We start from the raw sequence: 18,719 nt of genomic DNA, 5'->3' as shown, positions 1-18,719 counted from the left end.
GAAATCTCTCGGCGCTGATGAGAACGCACTCGCAATTAGAAATAAGAATTTCAAAACAAAACCAAAACTATATACCGCAGCGCATTCTCCTCTCGGCCATAATTTGCTGGGTGTGGGCCGCTTTCCTGGGTGGGTGTGCGCAGAGCCATTGGCTGGTTAGGGATTCAAAAGCCATAAACGCAAACCGAAAATTGTTAATAGAGCGCGCGGTGCATTTATAGATTTGCCAGATTGTCGGTCGGCCAAAATGAAATCAATTAAATATGCCACAAACTATTGCTTTTCGTTTTTCTTTTGGCACATTAATCACGAACGAGATCATTAAAAAGCATTCAGTTAATGATCAAAACTCTTAATTGACTTATATGGTGCTATGGGAATTTTTAAAAATAATAACAAAAACGAAAACATTCGCTGTTGTTTACACAATTCTCACAGAAAAGATATTTCCAAGAGAGTGCGTGAGTGGGTGGGCGGAAAAATCGTAGGGAAAAGCTAAAATAAATAAAATGAAAACCGTGCGCTCTCACGTTTTTGCAAGAGATTCTTTGACGCTTACGCGCAGAAACGTATCTAGAGTATGGAATTCTATTTTTAATAGAGAACTCACGAAATTCATATATATATTTAAATTTAGATAAATATGCGATTGGCCAGTTATCGCAGGTGAGGAAAAGAGCATTTCTAAATAGGGCTAATTGAGATGCCCTGCTAAAAAAATTAATATAAATGTATAAGATAACATTTAAGGCAACCTAAAGAAAGGGTTTATGTATTATATATAAAATAATTGTTCATTTAAATACAAACATTACACATTTTTTACTTTATCTATCAAGGCTGAAACTGGACCAAAATTTCCTCCAGTTTTCTTCTTTAACCTAAAATACATTCAACATTCAAAAGATGACGCTCTCTAAGACCTCTTAGTATCCAATAAATTATTTATAATGTCCCCCAAATATATACATATGCGGTCGTTCATTCACTCTATTTTCGCCACTATCAGCTGAGTAATCGGCAAACATTTTCACAACGCCTTGTTGGGTGCCATTCATTCAGCAGTCAGTCTACCACAACGCTTCTGCTGGTCTCTCGGCAACAATATAGAAATACAACGAGTGCTGCTTATACATATGTATGTTATCGCCTGTGTATTTCGGACATTTCTTTTCGGCCCACATTAGCTGGCCAGCAGCTGATTGAATTGTGTTGGCCGGCAGCAAGAAAAATCTGCCAATTTGATGATACTGCAACAAATGTGCTGCCCGAAAATATTATTTATAAAATATTTACATATACGCGAGCCACTAGATTCTGTTTGGGGGCAGAGGAGCCGCCAGAAGCGGAGGCACCAGTCAGGCACTACCAGGCCAGGCCAGAGCGGAGGAGCAGCGCCGGGCGCAGGCCTGGTCGGAGCATTGGGCCGCGCCACCACCACCTTTTAAGGATGCGCCAAGCGACGGAGGCGAATGCCGACGACAGCTTGACGTTGGCGGCGTGCGCGCCTGTTCGCTTCCCTGACAAGCAGCCGCAGTCGCAGCGCCAGCAGCCGGTGCCATAATGAGTTCGGATACGGATTTTGAGTACTAGACACTGAGAGTCACGTTATGGATATTTTTCCCTTTTTTAAATATATTTATTATATATGTTATGTTATACCATGTTTAAATATCAGTAATAAAGTGTAAAAGCTTGTAAAATATTTGGCATTTTAATAATATTTTTAAGAATTTTCAGAGGTTAAATTAAAGATTAACTTGTTGTATAAATATGTTAAATATTTTTTCCCTGTGCAGCTGCGACGTAGACTGCATTCCACGGTGTATTGCAATCTGTATTTTTAAATCAAATATTGTGCCAAGAAATATTAATATATATAAAGCATATATTTATGAATATGCTGAAGCTGAATTTCGACATATTTAGTATTTAATTTGTATTTAATGAATTTTATTTAATTTGTGTGTTGAGTATATTTTCAAAGAAATCATTAAAAAAACATGGAACCTATAGAATAGAAAACATTCATGAGTAAACTTTAGTGGTAAGTACAATTTACTGCAGCATTGTAAACATAAATATTTATTAAAAAGATTGATTTATGGGCCTTCCTTTCAGATTTAGCTCCCGAATTCCACGAAACCTAAATTCAATTCTTGTTTTATATAAGTTTTTGTTTGTCTCAATTTTGAATATTATTTATTACATATTTTGTAAAGCATAATGATTAAGCTAACATTCTAATCAAAGAGTTTACTACTTGGCGTTAAACTTTATTTAAATTCCACGAAATCCAAATGTCGAATATAAATTATTGATTTCATATATAGTTTTTCTATGATTATTGGCTGACTTTTAAATCCTAAGGCTTAAAGGTTGTGCCCGAATTCCTATTATTTAGAAACTATATGATTTCGCATTCATTATTTTTTAATGTAGACATTTCGTTGGGTTTTAACAAAGGTTATCAGTTCGCACTTGAAAAAAACCAATTTAAATTGTAATCATCAAAGCAACGGCAAAGCTATATAAAGCGATCACAGTGTATGGTTCGTCAGCAGAGTTTCGGTGACCCGCTTGGTGTTAACTTACATATTTTAATATTTAAAATATTTTAAAAGTCTTTAATCCTGTATCCAAGTACAATGAAGGTAACTAACCTTTTCTTACCGAACCTTAATATTTTAAAATCTTTATTCCATCTTGCACTTTTCCATAGGTTTCGATATTTCTCTTGGTATGTGTCCTCATCGGCTGCTTCATTGTTTCGACCTCAGCAGGAGCACTACGGGAGTGCGAACGTCTAGAAGGAACCTTACATCCACAGCGTTGCAATTATTCTTCTGCCTTCACTGAATGCACGCCTAAATGCCAGAAAATAAACTTCTCGAGTGGATTTTGCTTAGATGAGCTTTGCTGTTGCTTTAAATCCCCGTGGATTTAAATTGCTTTCTAGTAACTACCAAAAGTGGGAATAAATATACAAATCTTACAAGTACCTATATATATATTTTATTTTCTTATATTTTCGAGAAAAAGTATTTTCTTTAATATGTAATATTTTATATTTATTATTTATTTAATCAACCATTAAGCTTGTTATGCGTTCTTAATTTGATATTCCTTTTTCTAGCTATTCTTTTCTTGTTAATTCTTCTCATTTTTTGTCGATGGACATACACTACATAGCACCACTCCAGGCCAAAGACACAACTGGCCATTAGCAAAAGCCCAGAGGAAAAGGCAATGGCGCCACGAAACTGGTCAAAGGTTAAAGCCTTGAAGGGATCCTCCCGCACCCGATTGATCTCCTCGTGGATCATGCGACGCATGTCCAGGTCCCGGGCCCACTTTTGCATGTGTCCCGACTCGATAATGTGTTGGATCACCGGGTTGATCTGATGCAGGAGATGGTACTTTTTCGGCAGCAGCATCGTCACGAGGTACACATACAGGGACTCGTGTCGATCGAAGCAGTAGAGCCTGTCCCGCTGGATGCGTGGGTTGTAAAAAGAGTGCTGACGGGATACAGCCACGGCAATGTGTTCATTATGGGCGGCTTTGTTGAGGCACTCCACCAAGTTGTAGCACATTTGAAACTTTTCGCGGATATACTTGAAGATCTGGAATGGGGACACATAAATCGTAGAAGGAAAGAGGTATTTTTCATAATAATTACTCACCTCCCCATCTTTGTTAAGGTGGCGAACATTATCGGAGGTTCCCATAATGGTCATGCGATTGCTGTAAATCTCCTCGAGCGTCTTAATCTGATGGGAACTGCGCGGAGTGGTCAGTGTGCTAATCAAGAAACTCTGGTACGTATTGCTAAAGAAGAAACCCATTAGGAAGGAGAGAGCAAACAGTTGCCTCAGTGTCAGGGGGAAATCCTGAACGGGAATGGCCTGATTAAGCAAGATTCCCAGAACCCTCAGGCAAATTGGGAAGTAACCGCTGAGATTACGAAGCCGGAAACCGGAAACGCGCTGGGCCACCAGGACCACCAGCGAGCAAGTGACCACAAATAGTCCAATCAAGAATCCTGCATCCGCATTAAAGGTGGCCACAAAGTTGAAGAATCCATGCCTGCGCTTAGCCTTGGCCACGCACCAGGTGAGATCGTCCTGGTGATAGGGTATGGAACTGGATACGAACTGGCTGATGCTCGGATCCTCGTCTATGCCGCCCACAATCATCTCGATTTCCCTGCGGCCATAAAGCTTGTCTTGGCAATAAAGTAATATATAAAATATTAACAATGCTCACCCGTCGATTAGTTGCTGAAAAAGGTGATACAAGTTGCCGTTTTCGCCCTGCATTTCTATGTTCACGTGCAGTCTCTCGGCAATGGTCTGCACCATTTGGAACTCGATGCCACTCAGTTTGATCTTTGCACTCGTCTCAGTCTTGGTGTCCACGGCATCGTACTCTGCCTCGGAATTCCCATAGCTATCGTCCTCTGACTCGCCATAGCTAGATGTCTCATTGTAGTCATATTCATCCCCTCGCAGGCCGTAGTAGTAATCCTCCGCCGGCTCATCTTCAGTGTTACGAAAAATATACGGCTCCCAAGGACGAAAAGCGGCTGTTAGGGGACAACCACTGAGATCTTTGGGGAATTTATCCTCAAACTTGGCGCGATAGAACTCCTCGATGATGGCTTCTGGCTCTGACGAATTGGATTTGAATATTTTGACATGGCTGTCATCATCTGTGTCATTCTGAGCAGATTGGTCTGTTGTGTTTTCAATGTTGACCTCAGTGGTACTAACTACCTCAGGGTCAGCTTCAGTAGTAGTCTCTATTTGTTCACTGTTGGTTACTTCACTGGGAGCTTCAGTAACGTTTTCACTGCTGTCACTAAAGGATTGATATCGTTGAAATATATCTGTATTTTTATAATCTTCTTGATTCTGGGAATCTGCATCTTCAGCTTCTTCGCTTGGAGATGGAATATCATTATTATTATTATCATTTTCATCTTCTTCTTCATTATCAACAATATCATAAGTAACTTCCTTGCTTTTAACTTCATTTACTTTATCATTTTCATTAATAGTTTCTTCACTTTCTCTTTTCTGTTCATCCCTCTCATCATTGCCTTCACCACTTTCATAATCATTTGATGGTTGCTCTTGACTTTGCTCTGTACTTTCCGTTTTATTTGTATTTACTTCCTCTTCAGGGCCTTCCTGGTCTCCGCCTTCCTCCTCTTCACCCTCTTCGTAATCTTCATCCTCTTTCTCTCCTTCCTGTTTGTCATCACCTGTATAATCACAGGCATCCAGTAATTCCACAGATATCACTCGATTTCCACAATTATTATCCGGATGATAGGGAAACACACTTTTACCATAGAAGAACTCGTTCTCCTCGCTCTGCCCAATCACATTCACATTGAAGATCTTCTTGTTCATGAAAGTAAGAAGCACCTCCACCATCAGATCAGTCATCTCCTCGTCCGTTTCCTCCATGGCGGCCAGATAGACCACAAACTGGGCTAAAGGATTCCAGTTGATCATGCTCTTCCAGTGCTCAAACAGCTCGTCGAGGTCCTCGTCATCGAGGTTCTCCACTATAAGGAAATAACACTGCGGCTTCTCGGGCATCAGGAACTCACCGGAGTTAGCAACCTCCCGGGAATTGGTGACCAGGAGGGTCCAGGGATACTCCGCGTATGAATTAATTCCCCTCAGCAGCTGGTCCTGGATATTGTGCAGCTGATAGTTCCGCGTGAAGCACAGCACGGATCCTGAGAGGCCATCCCCAGAGTCAAAGTACTTGCGTAGCAGGGCCAGGATGCAGGCTACTTGGCCACGGTCCTCGCCCTGTACCTTCATCAGATTCAGCCCGAAGCCATGGGCCCCGGGTTCCAGCTGCAGTACGTGGAGCAGCAGCAGCAAGGTCGCCACAAAACGATACGCAGGTGTGGACATGCCGCAAGCGATTGAAGTAAACGTGGACCACGCCCCACGGACACGCCCCGGACCCATTGGGGCGGGAAACGCACTCGCCGCCCCTAGGGACAAGCCCCATTATTATTACTGCAATTATGTTAATTTTTCAATCTCTGGCCCGATATGGCCCCTCGTCTCGGAATATTTTCCCGCCCCATCATCGAGAGGTTTTGTTTGTTTAGGCCAGGTTTTTTATGGTCCCGTCATAAGCGCTGACGCTCCAATTGAATTGCGACAAGTCTTATCGGCAATCTCCCCAATCTGCCTCTTCCACGGCCCCATAACTCCAGTTGCTCCAGTTTAGTGTTAACACTTTGGCTATTTTTATGCTAAATTTGGTTCATACTAGAGCGTTTATGAGAGTTTTTGTGGTAAATACATATAGGTTATTGCCTTAATGAACTCACAATAGTTTGAGACTTCTTTGTATTTACTTTTATAAATCCATTTCTTCATTGATATTTAATTTTTCTTTTTATATGTGAACGTCTGATATCTGGATTCATCTTTTTATTAACTATTATTAAGTTTTCAAGAGTAAAGGCAGCACTCGCTGAAGCGAGACCATTTGTTCACATGGCCCGCTGGAGTTTTACCCATTTGACATTAAAACTGAAGCCACTGCGGCCAGCGGGGACAACAAGGCCTGACATTTTCAGCCCATAAATAACATCGTTCCGAATGTGAACGAGAAATAAGCAAATTGAATAAAGCGCGTGCGCCCAAAAAATACGAAAAAAAATCAAGAAAAATATTACCAAGCTGCTTGCAAACGAAAAATTTGTTGTTAGGCTGGTGATTTGGAATCTAGCAAGTTGCAAATCGGCCACATATTACATAAATGCACTCTTTTTTGCGATGTTTTATTGCGTAAATGGCACACTTCACATCTAGTAGTTGGAGTTGGGCTCTAAAGTTTTATTCGCCGAGAGCAACCACCATTAACACCTTGTAGGAACACATAAATTCTTCTTTTTAAATCCAATTAGTTAATCCGGGTCTAATTAAGATAGCATTGTTGCTGGTATTAAGGGTATTAGTTTGAAATCAATTGATTAATTTTCAAATCAGGCAATTATTCAAGTTTGATTTTGTTATTTTTATTTAGTTTGGAGGTAGAAATAAAGCCAGTTTGGGTTCTATGGTCATGAGCTACAAAATATGTTAAGTATGTTAGATATTCGAGATACATTAACCCGGCGAGTCATACGAAACGCTGATTGTTTTTGTTATGTCTGGGCTCTTGCTCTCTCTTTTATGTTCTTAAATATTTGAAATTGAATTATTGAACCGCAAAAAAAGGAACGAAAAATCACTTGATAAGTCGGTATGGTAATTTGTTAAAATATGTTTTTGCCGAAGCTCAAAAGAATTGACTTGCTTTTGTATACAGATTGTTGATTAATACAAATTAACAAATGTATTATTATTTTTATACTCTTTCGATTGTGAAAACTATTAATACGTTGTTATACAACCCAGTCTGTAATTTTAGTTAACTTAAAGTTTGGGTAATGAATTTATCACGAACTGGTTTAGCGACCTATTTAAAAATTATTCCTTCAACTTACCACCCAATCATGAGGCCATAATTTATGTTTATGCTGTGGGCAGCATAGAAACATATATTCAATGACTCACTTAAAAAAGGTATTCGGATTTCGTTATGCCAAAAGCATGCATTTCGGCCAATTTATTAGCTTGACGTTTGAAAACAAAGCCAGCATGCAGTGTCCAATGTACTCCGCTTTGGCCTCTGACCATATTCTACACAGAAACCAATAAAATATATAGTAAAATAATTATAAATTGGAAATTATATGATATAACAAGTACTTTTGATAACTCAAATACATTTTTTTTAATATTAAGGCACCAAAATCCTTGATAGGATAAACTTGATTTTTAAACGATAAATAAAATATATCAGTTTACATGAATAAATATCACTATATCGAATTAATTTTTTATCAATTAAATCTTTTTTTCCCTGTATATACAATCCCAGCTTCATTCGGATCGCTCCTTTTGTGAGCCAAAAACAATAAAAAAATATATTCTTTATAAAACTTACATTTTTTTGTGTGCACTATATCGGTCCAGTTAAGTCTGAATTACCTCGGATTGGCCACAGGCGTCAAAGTCAGAGTCAGTTGCAGCAGCCGCACTTTTGGCATGGTGCTGACCTTCGTCAAGAGAATAGAAATACTCATATCTGAATATTTGTTCGTGTATATGTATATATGATGGGGTAACTAGTGGCCGCATATACTCCCAGCTACGAGATTGATTTATTGAGCAAACCGTCGAATAATAATAACGCTCCGACCACACCAGAGCAGGCCGGTGAGTACTGGTGCTCGACTATCATTGGAGGATATTGATAATCCGGTGGTGGTATCCACAATCGACGGAAAACGAAAGTGAGCGCCACACAAAGTCAGTCAATAATACCATTGTGGCCATGCATATACATATATCTGTGTCTGTGGGAAACCGGCTGTTGGCACACCTTCTGCGGAGGTGGAGCCTTCAAGCCACATTGGCCTAATTGGTCTAATGGTCCGCATTTATGGAAAACCAAAAGGCAGGCACTTAAAGAGGGCCATTAAAAGCGCTTAAAACCGAGTGCTGCGATCGCGATATTAGTTGATTAAGATCCGGCACTTAGAATGTCTTAAGCAAAAGGGTCCGCCAAAGCCTCAAAAATGCCCGAAATGTTTACAAAAAATGTTCAGCGAATTTGTCAAGACCTTGTCGCGCTGACAGTGCCGGTAATGAAACTGTCAACAGGCGACAAGAGTTCGCCTCCGCCGTTTGGATTGATTTAATTAAACTCACATTTGTGCGCGCAGAATGCGCAAATGAAGCAATTGCACGTCGACCACAAGTACCAAGACGATGACAAGGCATTCGGAGAATGCTAGCGGACTGGCTGTCCAGAAGGCCTCAATTCGAGGCATATTTAGAGTTCATTTCGTAATGGTCGCAATAAGGGGAGATATGTGATTATAGCCTTAAGATACATAGGGGAAAAAATTGCACAAAAATTTAAATTGTACACTTAGGGATGGAACTTGTTTCTGATTTGTGATATTTTGATTTATTCTAATAATTTCATGTTAAAAATGAGTTTTTTACTATATATACTATTCTTCAGAACTGGTTCTCTTCGATTAAATTGTTGGATAATATGATATAAATATTAAATACTTCCAGTTTTGTTTTTTACTATTTTTTTTTTTCGAACTATCATATTTCTCCCCGTGCACACTCCAGTGTCAGTGCAAGACGTTGCGGCTATTAATCTTCAAGTGTTGATCGTCACCGAGTCATATGGAGCGAGTGGCCGGCAGAAAGACCTGCCGCAGATTTTGTTTCCCCGCGGATTGGTTACTTTCGAAATGCCCAAGCCAAGCCAAGCTAATGAGCATCGGTCCAGGGCGTTGTTGTGAAAGGAAACACAGTTGTGTGCTGTGATAGTTGTGATAGTTTTGATAGCCGCGAGTCGCCCCGGGGCAGGCACAAAACACCTACGTTTCCGCCCGGCTCACATGTCGTAACATAGGACGCGGCCTGCTCCGATTACGTGATTATATCACACTATATTTACTCTACCATGTTGGCTGACATTGGCAGCACAGCCTTGAACTGGCGATCGACTTTAGAACCGGTACCACATAAGTGCTTATTTAGATCGTAACTCGGTATTAACTTTGGCCGCAGTAAGTATTCTCCGAAAAGCTGAACAACAAAAAGTCGTAATTAAGAAGAAAGAGTGCCAATAACAAAGTGAATGTCGCCATGTGGGGCTTGGCCCACCACGGGGGCAGTGAGCTTACATTTGCTAATTAGAGTAATCATCGGGTGATAATGCCGCAGCAGCACTCATCCACGCACAAATTCACCCCAAGTGGGATATTTGGTACTGCCTCCAAATATCCCACATGTGTCACAATGCAAAACAAATACCGAGGCAGTTAATGCTAACTTGGCTAATTCTGCCCGAAAACCAGTTTCGATCCGGCGTCAGCGGCTGCAGTCACCTTTTTTGCATAACCCCTTTTAAGTGGGGCTTTTCACGTTTTTTTTTTTTTTTTTGGGTTAGCTAAGCAACGCCAGAGAACATTTTCGGTTTTTCAATTGGAGCCCCAAAAAATGTAAATCGCTCGGATTGCTTTCCATTTTCAATTGGGAGCAAACAAGTTGGTCCCTCAAAAGAGCCGGCTCCTCGGCCCGTGGGCTTTCACTGGCTGCGATATATTGGTCAAATGTAAATGGGTTCCTGGCCAGACCGACCAACCAACCAACCGACCGACCGACCATGTTATGAAACTCGAATCCAGTTCAGCCTCAGTGGAAATCCAGTCTGAGTAAGCTAGCAAAAAAGGCAATTAAAACTAAAGATAGTAAAGCAAATATGAATAATTATTATAATCAACAGAAGGCACTATATAAATCATAAGTTTGACATGGCAATTACTAAAATTTAAATGCCGTATATATTCTTAACATATTTGCAAAACAAATCTTATCAACAGGCCTTTGGAACAGGTTGTGGCATTTTAATTGCCCCGCTCCTGAGTACATTTAATTTATAACTGTCTGTTTACCTTAAATTCCGCCCCATCATCGGGTATCGCCCAGTACAATGGACTCTCCTCCATTGACAAAAACAGCCGCCCGATATAAATACCCAAATACCAATGAATACCCGAAAATGCGAAAATAAAATCAAGTGACTTATTTATTGGCATTGTTGCTGGCGACCCGATAGCGATAATGAACTTGTAAAGAGAGAAACCCCAACGCAATTGCCGCTTGTAAAAATAACAACTGAATTACAACAATTTGTGGGCCGCACTTGCCAGCAGCAGCAGCAGCAGCGTCATAATGCAAATGTGCGGAAGCCAACGGAGCGTATGAGCGATATAAGAGATGCAAGCCCCCCCAGCAAGGAGCCCCAGTCCCAGATGGAGTTTCAGACAACGCTTGTCTTAGACACACACGACACTCTTATAAAATTCGGTGCGCCTGGCTAACGGAGCGCAGTCGCAAAACGGCAATCGCAACGCTCAGACGTGTCGCGCGATCGGCTAGAAAGTGAATTTGTCTAGCAAACAGCAGCTGCAGCCACCGAAAGTGTATCACAACAGTAAGCTAATGCCAGATGAACAGCAGCAAATTGGCCTGCCTGCAACAACAAAAATACGAAGAAAAAAAACCGAGAAAAGAGAAAAAACAAAAGACTTAGGCAACGAACGCGGCACGTCGCGAAGTGCGGTTTCTAACGGTTAAAGTGCAAATTGCCATGCATTTAGTTATAATGCCAGCAGTTTCGATTTTTGGATCCACTTCAGTTTCGATTTCGAGGCGTTGCCAATGCCACTCTCACCGCCCGCCCGAATTTTTGATACCGTAAAAAAAAAAACATGTTAACATGCCCATCGGGTTAATTGGCAAATCAATAGCGATATTGCCATCGCAGCCAAGGGTACGCTACGCTTTGCGGTTGCACATTTCTGTGAATTATTAGCCAAATGCTCCGATCGCGTGTGTCAGTGTGTTTGTGTTGGCCAAAAGAAGCCGCTGAAGCCGGAGAACGGAACTGTGTTAATTAGGTTTAGTTGGCAAACGCATTTATTTCTGTTCGGTTTGGCATTGTTTTTGGTACCAATTAAAATCGATCGCAGCCAAAAAGTGCAGCCAACCACTCGACGTGACTTTTAATTTAGACGGGATTTATGGTCGCGACTCGCAAGTTTGGTATTCGGTTTTAAGGAAGCTGTGCGACGGTGACCTTTTCCGCTGCCTGCAAATAAATCACGAAATTTACAAGCAGGTGTTAATCAACCTTCGCCAAAATGCTTTCCGCTCAATTACGCAGCAGTTGGATGCTTTTATGAGAACTCCAAAAATAGCCAATTCAAATAATAATCATAATAATAGGATCGTTGAAATAGTACAACTCAATTGTGGAACATTTTTGGTCGCATTTTTTTTTTTAAGTACGTGAAACGCGTGAGAACACGCTGGCTGACAAGGTGCAAAACAGATTCAGATAAGGCAACACACACGATCAGTTGGATTCATGTTAGCCGCGTCATGTAGCAGCACTAGTATGTAGTACTAGTTAGTGCAACTGGGTTGAAGTTATTTTTCTTAATTGGCCTCCGGCGTCCGTCCATTCTGTTGCATCACATCCCAGCTGGCACTGGGCATATCTCAAAGGGACCTATTAATAAATGACCTGTCTAGATGTGGTCCACAATGTATAAATTTCTTTTGTTAACTCAATTGTCTCGCCAAGATTTGAGTCTGAAGTGTCTGCTGAAATATAAAGGAAATCAAGCCATTGTTGGGAAGTTATTCAGCAAAAGATTTATAGAAATAGTGAGGGCTAGTAATTGGGTTTTCCATGGTAAGGTTTATTATAATGAAGAAAGAATATGAGACTTATATTACAAAATATATTATCTTTGAATTTTATATACTTTGTAATATATAAAATGTTAGTTAGTAAGCTGAGAACATAAAAGGACTTGTACATCTACTTTGTTGAGATACTTCTTTTAGAAAGAATCTCTTTAAACTTTTAAAGATTTGTTTGCACAGTCTCTAAATCGGTTCTACAAAGTTTAATAAGCCAGAAACGAATTATGAATATAATCAGTGATCAAACCTGCCTTAAAAATAAAAAATCAAACCAAGACATGGCTGAAAAGGTTAACTTCAATACCGGTATTTAATAATTTTCCTGTGAGGTTTCTATCGTGCACCGGAGCCGTGTTCAGCATACGCTTTCGAACCGCTTCGTGCTCAAATTTAATATACAAATTAAACGAAAATTAAGCGAAATTTCAATGGCCTGCCATGGCCCATCAACATGAAAGGCTATCAAGCGAAATGCTAACATTACCGCAAACAAAACATGAAAGAAAACATAATAATAACATGATCACAAAAAAAAAAAAAGACAAGTGGCTTAGTGGGTTTGCGGCTTGTAACTTTGACTTGTAAACTTTTTTTAAATGGTTTTGTTCCGCTTGCCGCCCTTCGGGTCCGATACTTGTGACAAAAAGCCAGGCGGCTTTTCTTCGCTTCTTTTTTCTACTTTTTTTTAAAGCCCACTTTTCATTTATTTCGCTGGGAAACAGCTCGGGTTTCCGCTTGGCGTTGCACAAGTGTTATGTAAAGTGCAGAGATACGCAGAAATAAATCTCTCGGATGCGTGTGGCGCCGGGATCAGCCTTGACTTTTAACTCTTTTTTTTTTTACACAATCCATCAAATGCCAGTGTGCTGCCGGCAAGCTAGCTGGAAAATTACAAAAATTCAATTATCTTTAACTGCTTATAACGGCACGCGCCAATGAAAGTTTCATGCCATGTTTGTCTGCAATTGGCCAGGCCCAAACGAGTCTAGGAGTTTGGTAGCCACGAAAATATCAAATCGTAAAGAGTAATAGTATGTGATTTGAACGGAATTAAACACTACAGCCCACATTGGCCAAAAAATGTCCGAGCATTTGAATTTTGCTCTAACTAGTGGGCAGCAAATCAAACTGTCAGTTCCTTGTTACCCGACAATTGCAAAGCTCGCTCAGTAATTAAAAAACCCATGTGTGTTACAGGTACACCAAAAGATACTGAAAGAAAAACAGCTCTTAAAATTGTTATATATGATTTAACGTGTTACACAATTTTAAGACATGCAGTTCGGGGAAAGGACACTTTGGCAGATTTTCTCACCTGTATCTGTAATCTATTTATTGGCCCTTTTTTCTAGTAATTTTTAACAGTGCCAATTCTGCAACTGGCTATTTAGTTCGTGACTGGGATAACATTGGCGTGAGAAATTAAAGCACACACATACGTCATTCCAGTCGCACGCTGTAAGACACCAACAGATGCAGATGCAAGCGCAGGTATCTGATGGATACGGATACTTCAATCCGTGCACTCGTGTTGACGCCTGAACTGACCCAGACTCATTTGCATACAATCGCCAAGCCCACTCGGTTTTCTGCACTCCGCAATCCACATACCGGCCCCGTTGGCACCGGAATTGGCACATTTACATGCAATCTGTAACAGTGCCAATATGTATCTGCCAGCTGTATCTAGTTAGAAAGGGCTTTTGTCTGAATATCTCTGGGGGCCATTAAGTGGTATTGGTACCACTTTGATCTATGGCACTGCCTGGGAATCCTACAGAATATGCTAGGGCATTGTATGCAGATTATAAATAGCCAATTAGAAATGAATCGTCTGCAGTTTAATTAAGTACGACTTGCTAATCGGTCGGGGTTAATTCATGCAATATCACGATCCAGGGTCTTGCATACTTCTCTGATTGATTATTCATTTATGGCCTGTGGTTTCCAAAGTTATTGCACTGTAAAAAATGAGTTTACATTAAAAGCAAGAAGGTTCGGTTAAACTTAGGCAATAAATTAAAGGTATACTTCTTGGAAAATTTATTTTAGTTCAATGAGTTCATACAGAGGCCTAAAAACAACTTCAGAGAAGTATATAAGATCATGTTTTCCCTTTTTGACTTTAATCTATTAATATATTTCATAAATATATTCATTAATTAGTTAAATGAAGTCATTTTGTTACCGTGTCGCAGCCTTTAGATTATTCTCAATAATCAAAACTATTTTAAGATGCGATTTTAATGTTGGGAAAATCTCTGTTGCCGATTTCCTCCGCTGATGATTGTCCGGAAAAAAGGCCGGAAATAGAAATGATAGATAAGCGGCTGCCAATCGCCGAGTGGAGGCAGTTTAAGTTCTAGTCTGGTTGTGACTACAGCAGCATCCAGTAATTCCAGTTTTGTGTTCCTTACTTCACAGTTCCCCCAGCTTGCCATGTTCCGAATCCTCGTCGGAGTGACTTGTGCGCTCCTTTGGCTGGAAGCGAGTCAGGCTCTAGCACCTGGGCTACAGGTGGCCAAGCAGTGGAAGCTCCTACGCTATAATTTCCAGCCCCAGGCGCCGATCAACGATCCCAACTTCTTTAGTCCCCAAAATGTTTTGATCACGGGAGTCGCAGTAACGGACGATCGCATCTTTGTGGCCACGCCGAAGCTCTTTTCGGGCGTATCCTCCACTGTAAGTTGGGTGTCTAAGGCGCAGTTCGGGGACTCCCCCACCCTGCAAGCCTTCCCCGACTGGTCCTTCTCCAACACCGGTCGCAGTGACTTCAACTGCAGCGATCTAATCCTGACCTCTGTGTACCGCCTGCGCGTGGACTCGTGCAATCGCATTTGGCTGCTGGATGCCGGAGTTTCACGCTCCCTGGAGGACTTCGAGATCACCTGCCCGCCAAAGATCCTGGTGGTGGACTTGGCCACGGATCGAGTGGTGCGCAGAATCGATTTCCCTCCGGAGGTCCTGCGTGGGGAGTCCCTGTTCACCAACATGGTGATCGATGAGACAACGGCCAAGGGATGCGACGATGTGTTCGTCTACATCACGGACACCGTGGAGCCGGGCATCATAGTTTACGACAGCGGAAAGGACGTTACCTGGCGGGTGTCACACCCGGCCATGTATCCCGATCCGGACTTTGCCCAGTCGGAGATCCACGAGCACCGTTTCGTGTTGATGGACGGAGTGGTAGGACTGACCTTTGACGAGCGCACTGGCGTGGTGTACTTTCAGCCTCTGGCCACGGATAGGTGAGTCATCGCAAGAAGAGATTAGTAACAATTTACTATAATATTTTCTGTGTCTACAGAGTCTTCTCCGTACACAAAAATGTCCTGCGAGCGGGTCCTCTGCCCGATAACAAAATGCTGGACGTAAAACTGGTGGGCAAGAAGAGCTCCCAGGGCATTGGTCTTTCGGTTTCGCCGTTCGACAGCAGCCTAATCTTCAGCCCGCTGAGCGAAACAGCGATTGCCTCATGGAATCCGACGACCAATCAGCAATCCGTGCTGGCCTACGATAAGGATCAACTGCAGTTCGTGGCCGATATAATCACCACTAGGTCGGAACCGGGCGTTATCTATGCCATCTCTTCAAAGTTCCATCGATTCTTCCTGAAGAACCTAAATCCCAGTGAGTATAACAACCGCATTGTCCGACTGGAGCTGCCCGCCGGAAACTCCCTACTGGGCCATCGGGTAGCCCTGCCTCCCCCGCCGACGCACAACAGCCTGCTGAACTACGGCGTCTACAATACCCATGCCCAGACCTCGACGAATGCCCTGCAAACCTACTTCACCAGTCCGGGCCTGACCACGCCCTTCACTACCAAGACGCCCTTTAAGTTTGAAACCGGCGGGATCGTAAACTATGCCGCCCGCAATCCCTTTACGGCCCTTAACCAGGGCGAGGCCTTTCCGCCCAGCAAGGCCACCAGGGACAACTATCAGCGCTCCTACCTGGACACCCTGGTGGGCACCACAGCTCCGGGGGCCACTACACGGGTGGTTTCGCTGCCACCCACAGCCTACACCACACGACACAGTGGTTACTACTATCAGCGGGCCACGAGATCGGCGGGACAGCAGTAGGAATGGCTGAACCAGCTCTTAACTTGTGTTCACGCTGCGTATGCGCAATGCGAAGAGCAGCCGATGTAAATAAATCTCCGTAAATGTATATTGATTAAATTACTTTAAAGAAAAATGCCTACACTTGTTTTCTTTAAAGGGCAAAATGGGGAATTCCCTTAAATTTTTCCCACCATAGGTATCCTCCATTTACACGAACTTCAAGATTCAGGATTTCATTATATCCTCGACGACCACAAAACTAAAATTGTTATCAGCTTGGTGCTTTTGGTCCACGAACCACCTCAACGATAACATATATTCACCACTTGGAAATGGAAGGGGCATTAGTTCAGGTCTCAGATACAATCCCCTGAGATATAGTGGTCCCTGGCATTAAAATAAAGTATTAGCTTGAATTTTAAGAAAAATGTAGGATAATCTCACCACAAAAGGACACGTGTGGTTGATATTGGTAAATTCCTTAAAGAGTCCAAACAGTATTTTTGCTGCCGGGTTATAGTTTTTTCGCATAAAACGGCAACAATCCACTACACCCTTTAGAAGCCACGGCTTATACCCACTTTCCCTTTTATATAGGTTGCCATGGACAAAGACGTTATTTACAGAATGGAGAACAGTTCCGTTGATATTGAGGATCACCTTATCCCGAGACACGGCCTTTAGGCGACACTCGTGGTACTGAAACCTGGATATGTTGTAGCTTTCGCAGACAACGTTTGAGAACTTGAAAGTAGCAGCATACTGTAAAAAGGTTTAAACATATAACCTCTTTAAAAAGTTATTTCACAACTTACACTAAAATGTGATAAAGATACCCCTAGAAGAGAACCTCAAATTAATGTCCACCGCATATTAAGCAGTTATTTTTTGTGTCGAGCACAGAAAGAAGAACCTACAGATATATAAATGATTTAGAAGAAATAAGTATTGTGGCTTTTTTTTCTTGATTTACTTTTAAGTTTTATAGACAACCAGGGCGCTGCGATAAAGTTGATTATAACGCCAACCGCAGTGAAAAGTAACCGCAGACTCAAACTAAAAAGTCAAATAAACAGAAGAGTTTAGGGGCTTACCTATATAGCTTAAATTATATAAGCAATTATTTGAATTTTCAACTGTAGCTTTTATGTTAAGATCAACATTTATTTGGTCCGTTGAATGGTTTAAAAATAAATGGTATATAGTAACTATTGGAAATTAAGTTCTCTACCAATACGATCCCCATTTCAAAGTGCAAAATAATTATTATAAGTGGTATAAACCGCGCTGCATTTTGTTAACTTTGAAAACGATCTGGTATTTCATGCTTTCATTATATCCTCGACGAACACAAAACTGACATTGGTATCAAATTGCAGTTTCTGGTCAAAGAACCACCTCAAGGATAACATATATTCGCCAGTTGGAAATGGAAGTAACAATAGTTCCGGTCTCAGATAAAATCCTCTAACAATTTGTGGGCCCTGGAAATGATGTAATTAAAGGATTACCTTGAATTGTACGAAGAAAAGTAAGATACATTTACCACAAAAGGACATGTGTGGTTGATATTGGTAAATTCCTTAAAGAGACTGAAGAATATTTTTGCTGCCGGATTATAGTTTTTTCGCATAAAACGGCACCAATCCACTACTTCCCTTACGAGCCAAGGCTTGTAGCCACTTTCTCTTTTATATAGGTTACCATGCGCAAAGACGTTATTTGTAGGATGGAGAACAGTTCCGTTGAGATTGAAGATCACCTTCTCCCGAGACACGGCCTTTAGGCGACACTCGTGAAACTGGAACCATGATTTGTTGTAGCTTTCGCAGACAACGTTTGAAAACTTGAAAACGACTGCAAACTATAAAACAGAGATTTGAATAGCATTTCTTTTTTGATATATTATTCCACGACCTACACTGAAATTTGATAAAAATACTCCAAGTAGAGCACAACAAACTAAAGACAACCGCATATTAAGCAACTATTGTTTGTTCTGAGCACAAAAAGAAGAACCTAAAGATATATAAATGTCTGTATAAATATTTGACAAAATAATATTGCTTATTGTTTGGTTCATTTACTTTAAAATTGTCCACTTAATTAAGGTTTAGCGATTGATTTGAATGAAATGGCATATACGTTATTTTATTTTTTACAATTGATGTGAAACCTTCCTAGGTATTTAAAATTTTTTCCGCCGACCTAAGTAACACGTTGACACAGACTCCGACTAAATAGTCAAATA

General features: G+C 41.1%; 3 protein-coding genes across 3 annotated transcripts; 1 reads left to right on the top strand and 2 right to left on the bottom strand.

The window, feature by feature from the left end:
* Window positions 1-3,086: 3,086 nt before the first annotated feature.
* Ir87a (Ionotropic receptor 87a) lies at window positions 3,087-5,939 on the bottom strand. The gene is made up of 4 exons (XM_017165899.1): window positions 5,072-5,939; window positions 4,270-4,738; window positions 3,687-4,209; window positions 3,087-3,626 (listed from the first exon to the last, which is right to left on the bottom strand). The coding sequence occupies exons 1-4, from the start codon at window positions 5,937-5,939 to the stop codon at window positions 3,087-3,089; spliced, it is 2,400 nt and encodes a 799-aa protein (XP_017021388.1).
* Window positions 5,940-10,949: 5,010 nt separating this feature from the next.
* yellow-e (L-dopachrome tautomerase yellow-e) lies at window positions 10,950-16,601 on the top strand. The gene is made up of 3 exons (XM_017166018.3): window positions 10,950-11,115; window positions 14,820-15,646; window positions 15,706-16,601. The coding sequence occupies exons 2-3, from the start codon at window positions 14,835-14,837 to the stop codon at window positions 16,484-16,486; spliced, it is 1,593 nt and encodes a 530-aa protein (XP_017021507.1). The 5' UTR covers window positions 10,950-11,115; window positions 14,820-14,834; the 3' UTR covers window positions 16,487-16,601.
* Window positions 16,602-17,790: 1,189 nt separating this feature from the next.
* Window positions 17,791-18,446, bottom strand: LOC108074033 (uncharacterized). Its single transcript, XM_017165900.1, has 3 exons — window positions 18,390-18,446; window positions 18,015-18,332; window positions 17,791-17,952 (listed from the first exon to the last, which is right to left on the bottom strand). The coding sequence occupies exons 1-3, from the start codon at window positions 18,444-18,446 to the stop codon at window positions 17,791-17,793; spliced, it is 537 nt and encodes a 178-aa protein (XP_017021389.1).
* Between the last annotated feature and the right edge of the window lie 273 nt (window positions 18,447-18,719).

The sequence above is a fragment of the Drosophila kikkawai genome, chromosome 3R, assembly GCF_030179895.1.
Source record: "Drosophila kikkawai strain 14028-0561.14 chromosome 3R, DkikHiC1v2, whole genome shotgun sequence".
NCBI lineage: Eukaryota > Metazoa > Arthropoda > Insecta > Diptera > Drosophilidae > Drosophila > Drosophila kikkawai.
Note: the sequence above shows the minus strand (reverse complement) of the source record. Positions and strands in the feature narration are given on the sequence as shown.

Excerpts from the sequence above, each read along its gene's own strand:
- Ir87a (XM_017165899.1), bottom strand. The coding sequence starts at position 5,939 with ATGTCCACACCTGCGTATCGTTTTGTGGCGACCTTGCTGCTGCTGCTC. Across the intron at positions 4,739-5,071 it reads GGATGAACAGAAAAGAGAAA|ACCAATCTGCTCAGAATGAC; the intron begins GTGAAGAAACTA and ends AAAACACAACAG. Across the intron at positions 3,627-3,686 it reads ACCTTAACAAAGATGGGGAG|ATCTTCAAGTATATCCGCGA; the intron begins GTGAGTAATTAT and ends TCCCCATTCCAG.
- LOC108074033 (XM_017165900.1), bottom strand. The coding sequence starts at position 18,446 with ATGCGGTTGTCTTTAGTTTGTTGTGCTCTACTTGGAGTATTTTTATCA. Across the intron at positions 18,333-18,389 it reads TATTTTTATCAAATTTCAGT|TTTGCAGTCGTTTTCAAGTT; the intron begins GTAGGTCGTGGA and ends TCTGTTTTATAG. Across the intron at positions 17,953-18,014 it reads ACCACACATGTCCTTTTGTG|GGCCCACAAATTGTTAGAGG; the intron begins GTAAATGTATCT and ends CATCATTTCCAG.
- yellow-e (XM_017166018.3), top strand. The coding sequence starts at position 14,835 with ATGTTCCGAATCCTCGTCGGAGTGACTTGTGCGCTCCTTTGGCTGGAA. Across the intron at positions 15,647-15,705 it reads CAGCCTCTGGCCACGGATAG|AGTCTTCTCCGTACACAAAA; the intron begins GTGAGTCATCGC and ends CTGTGTCTACAG.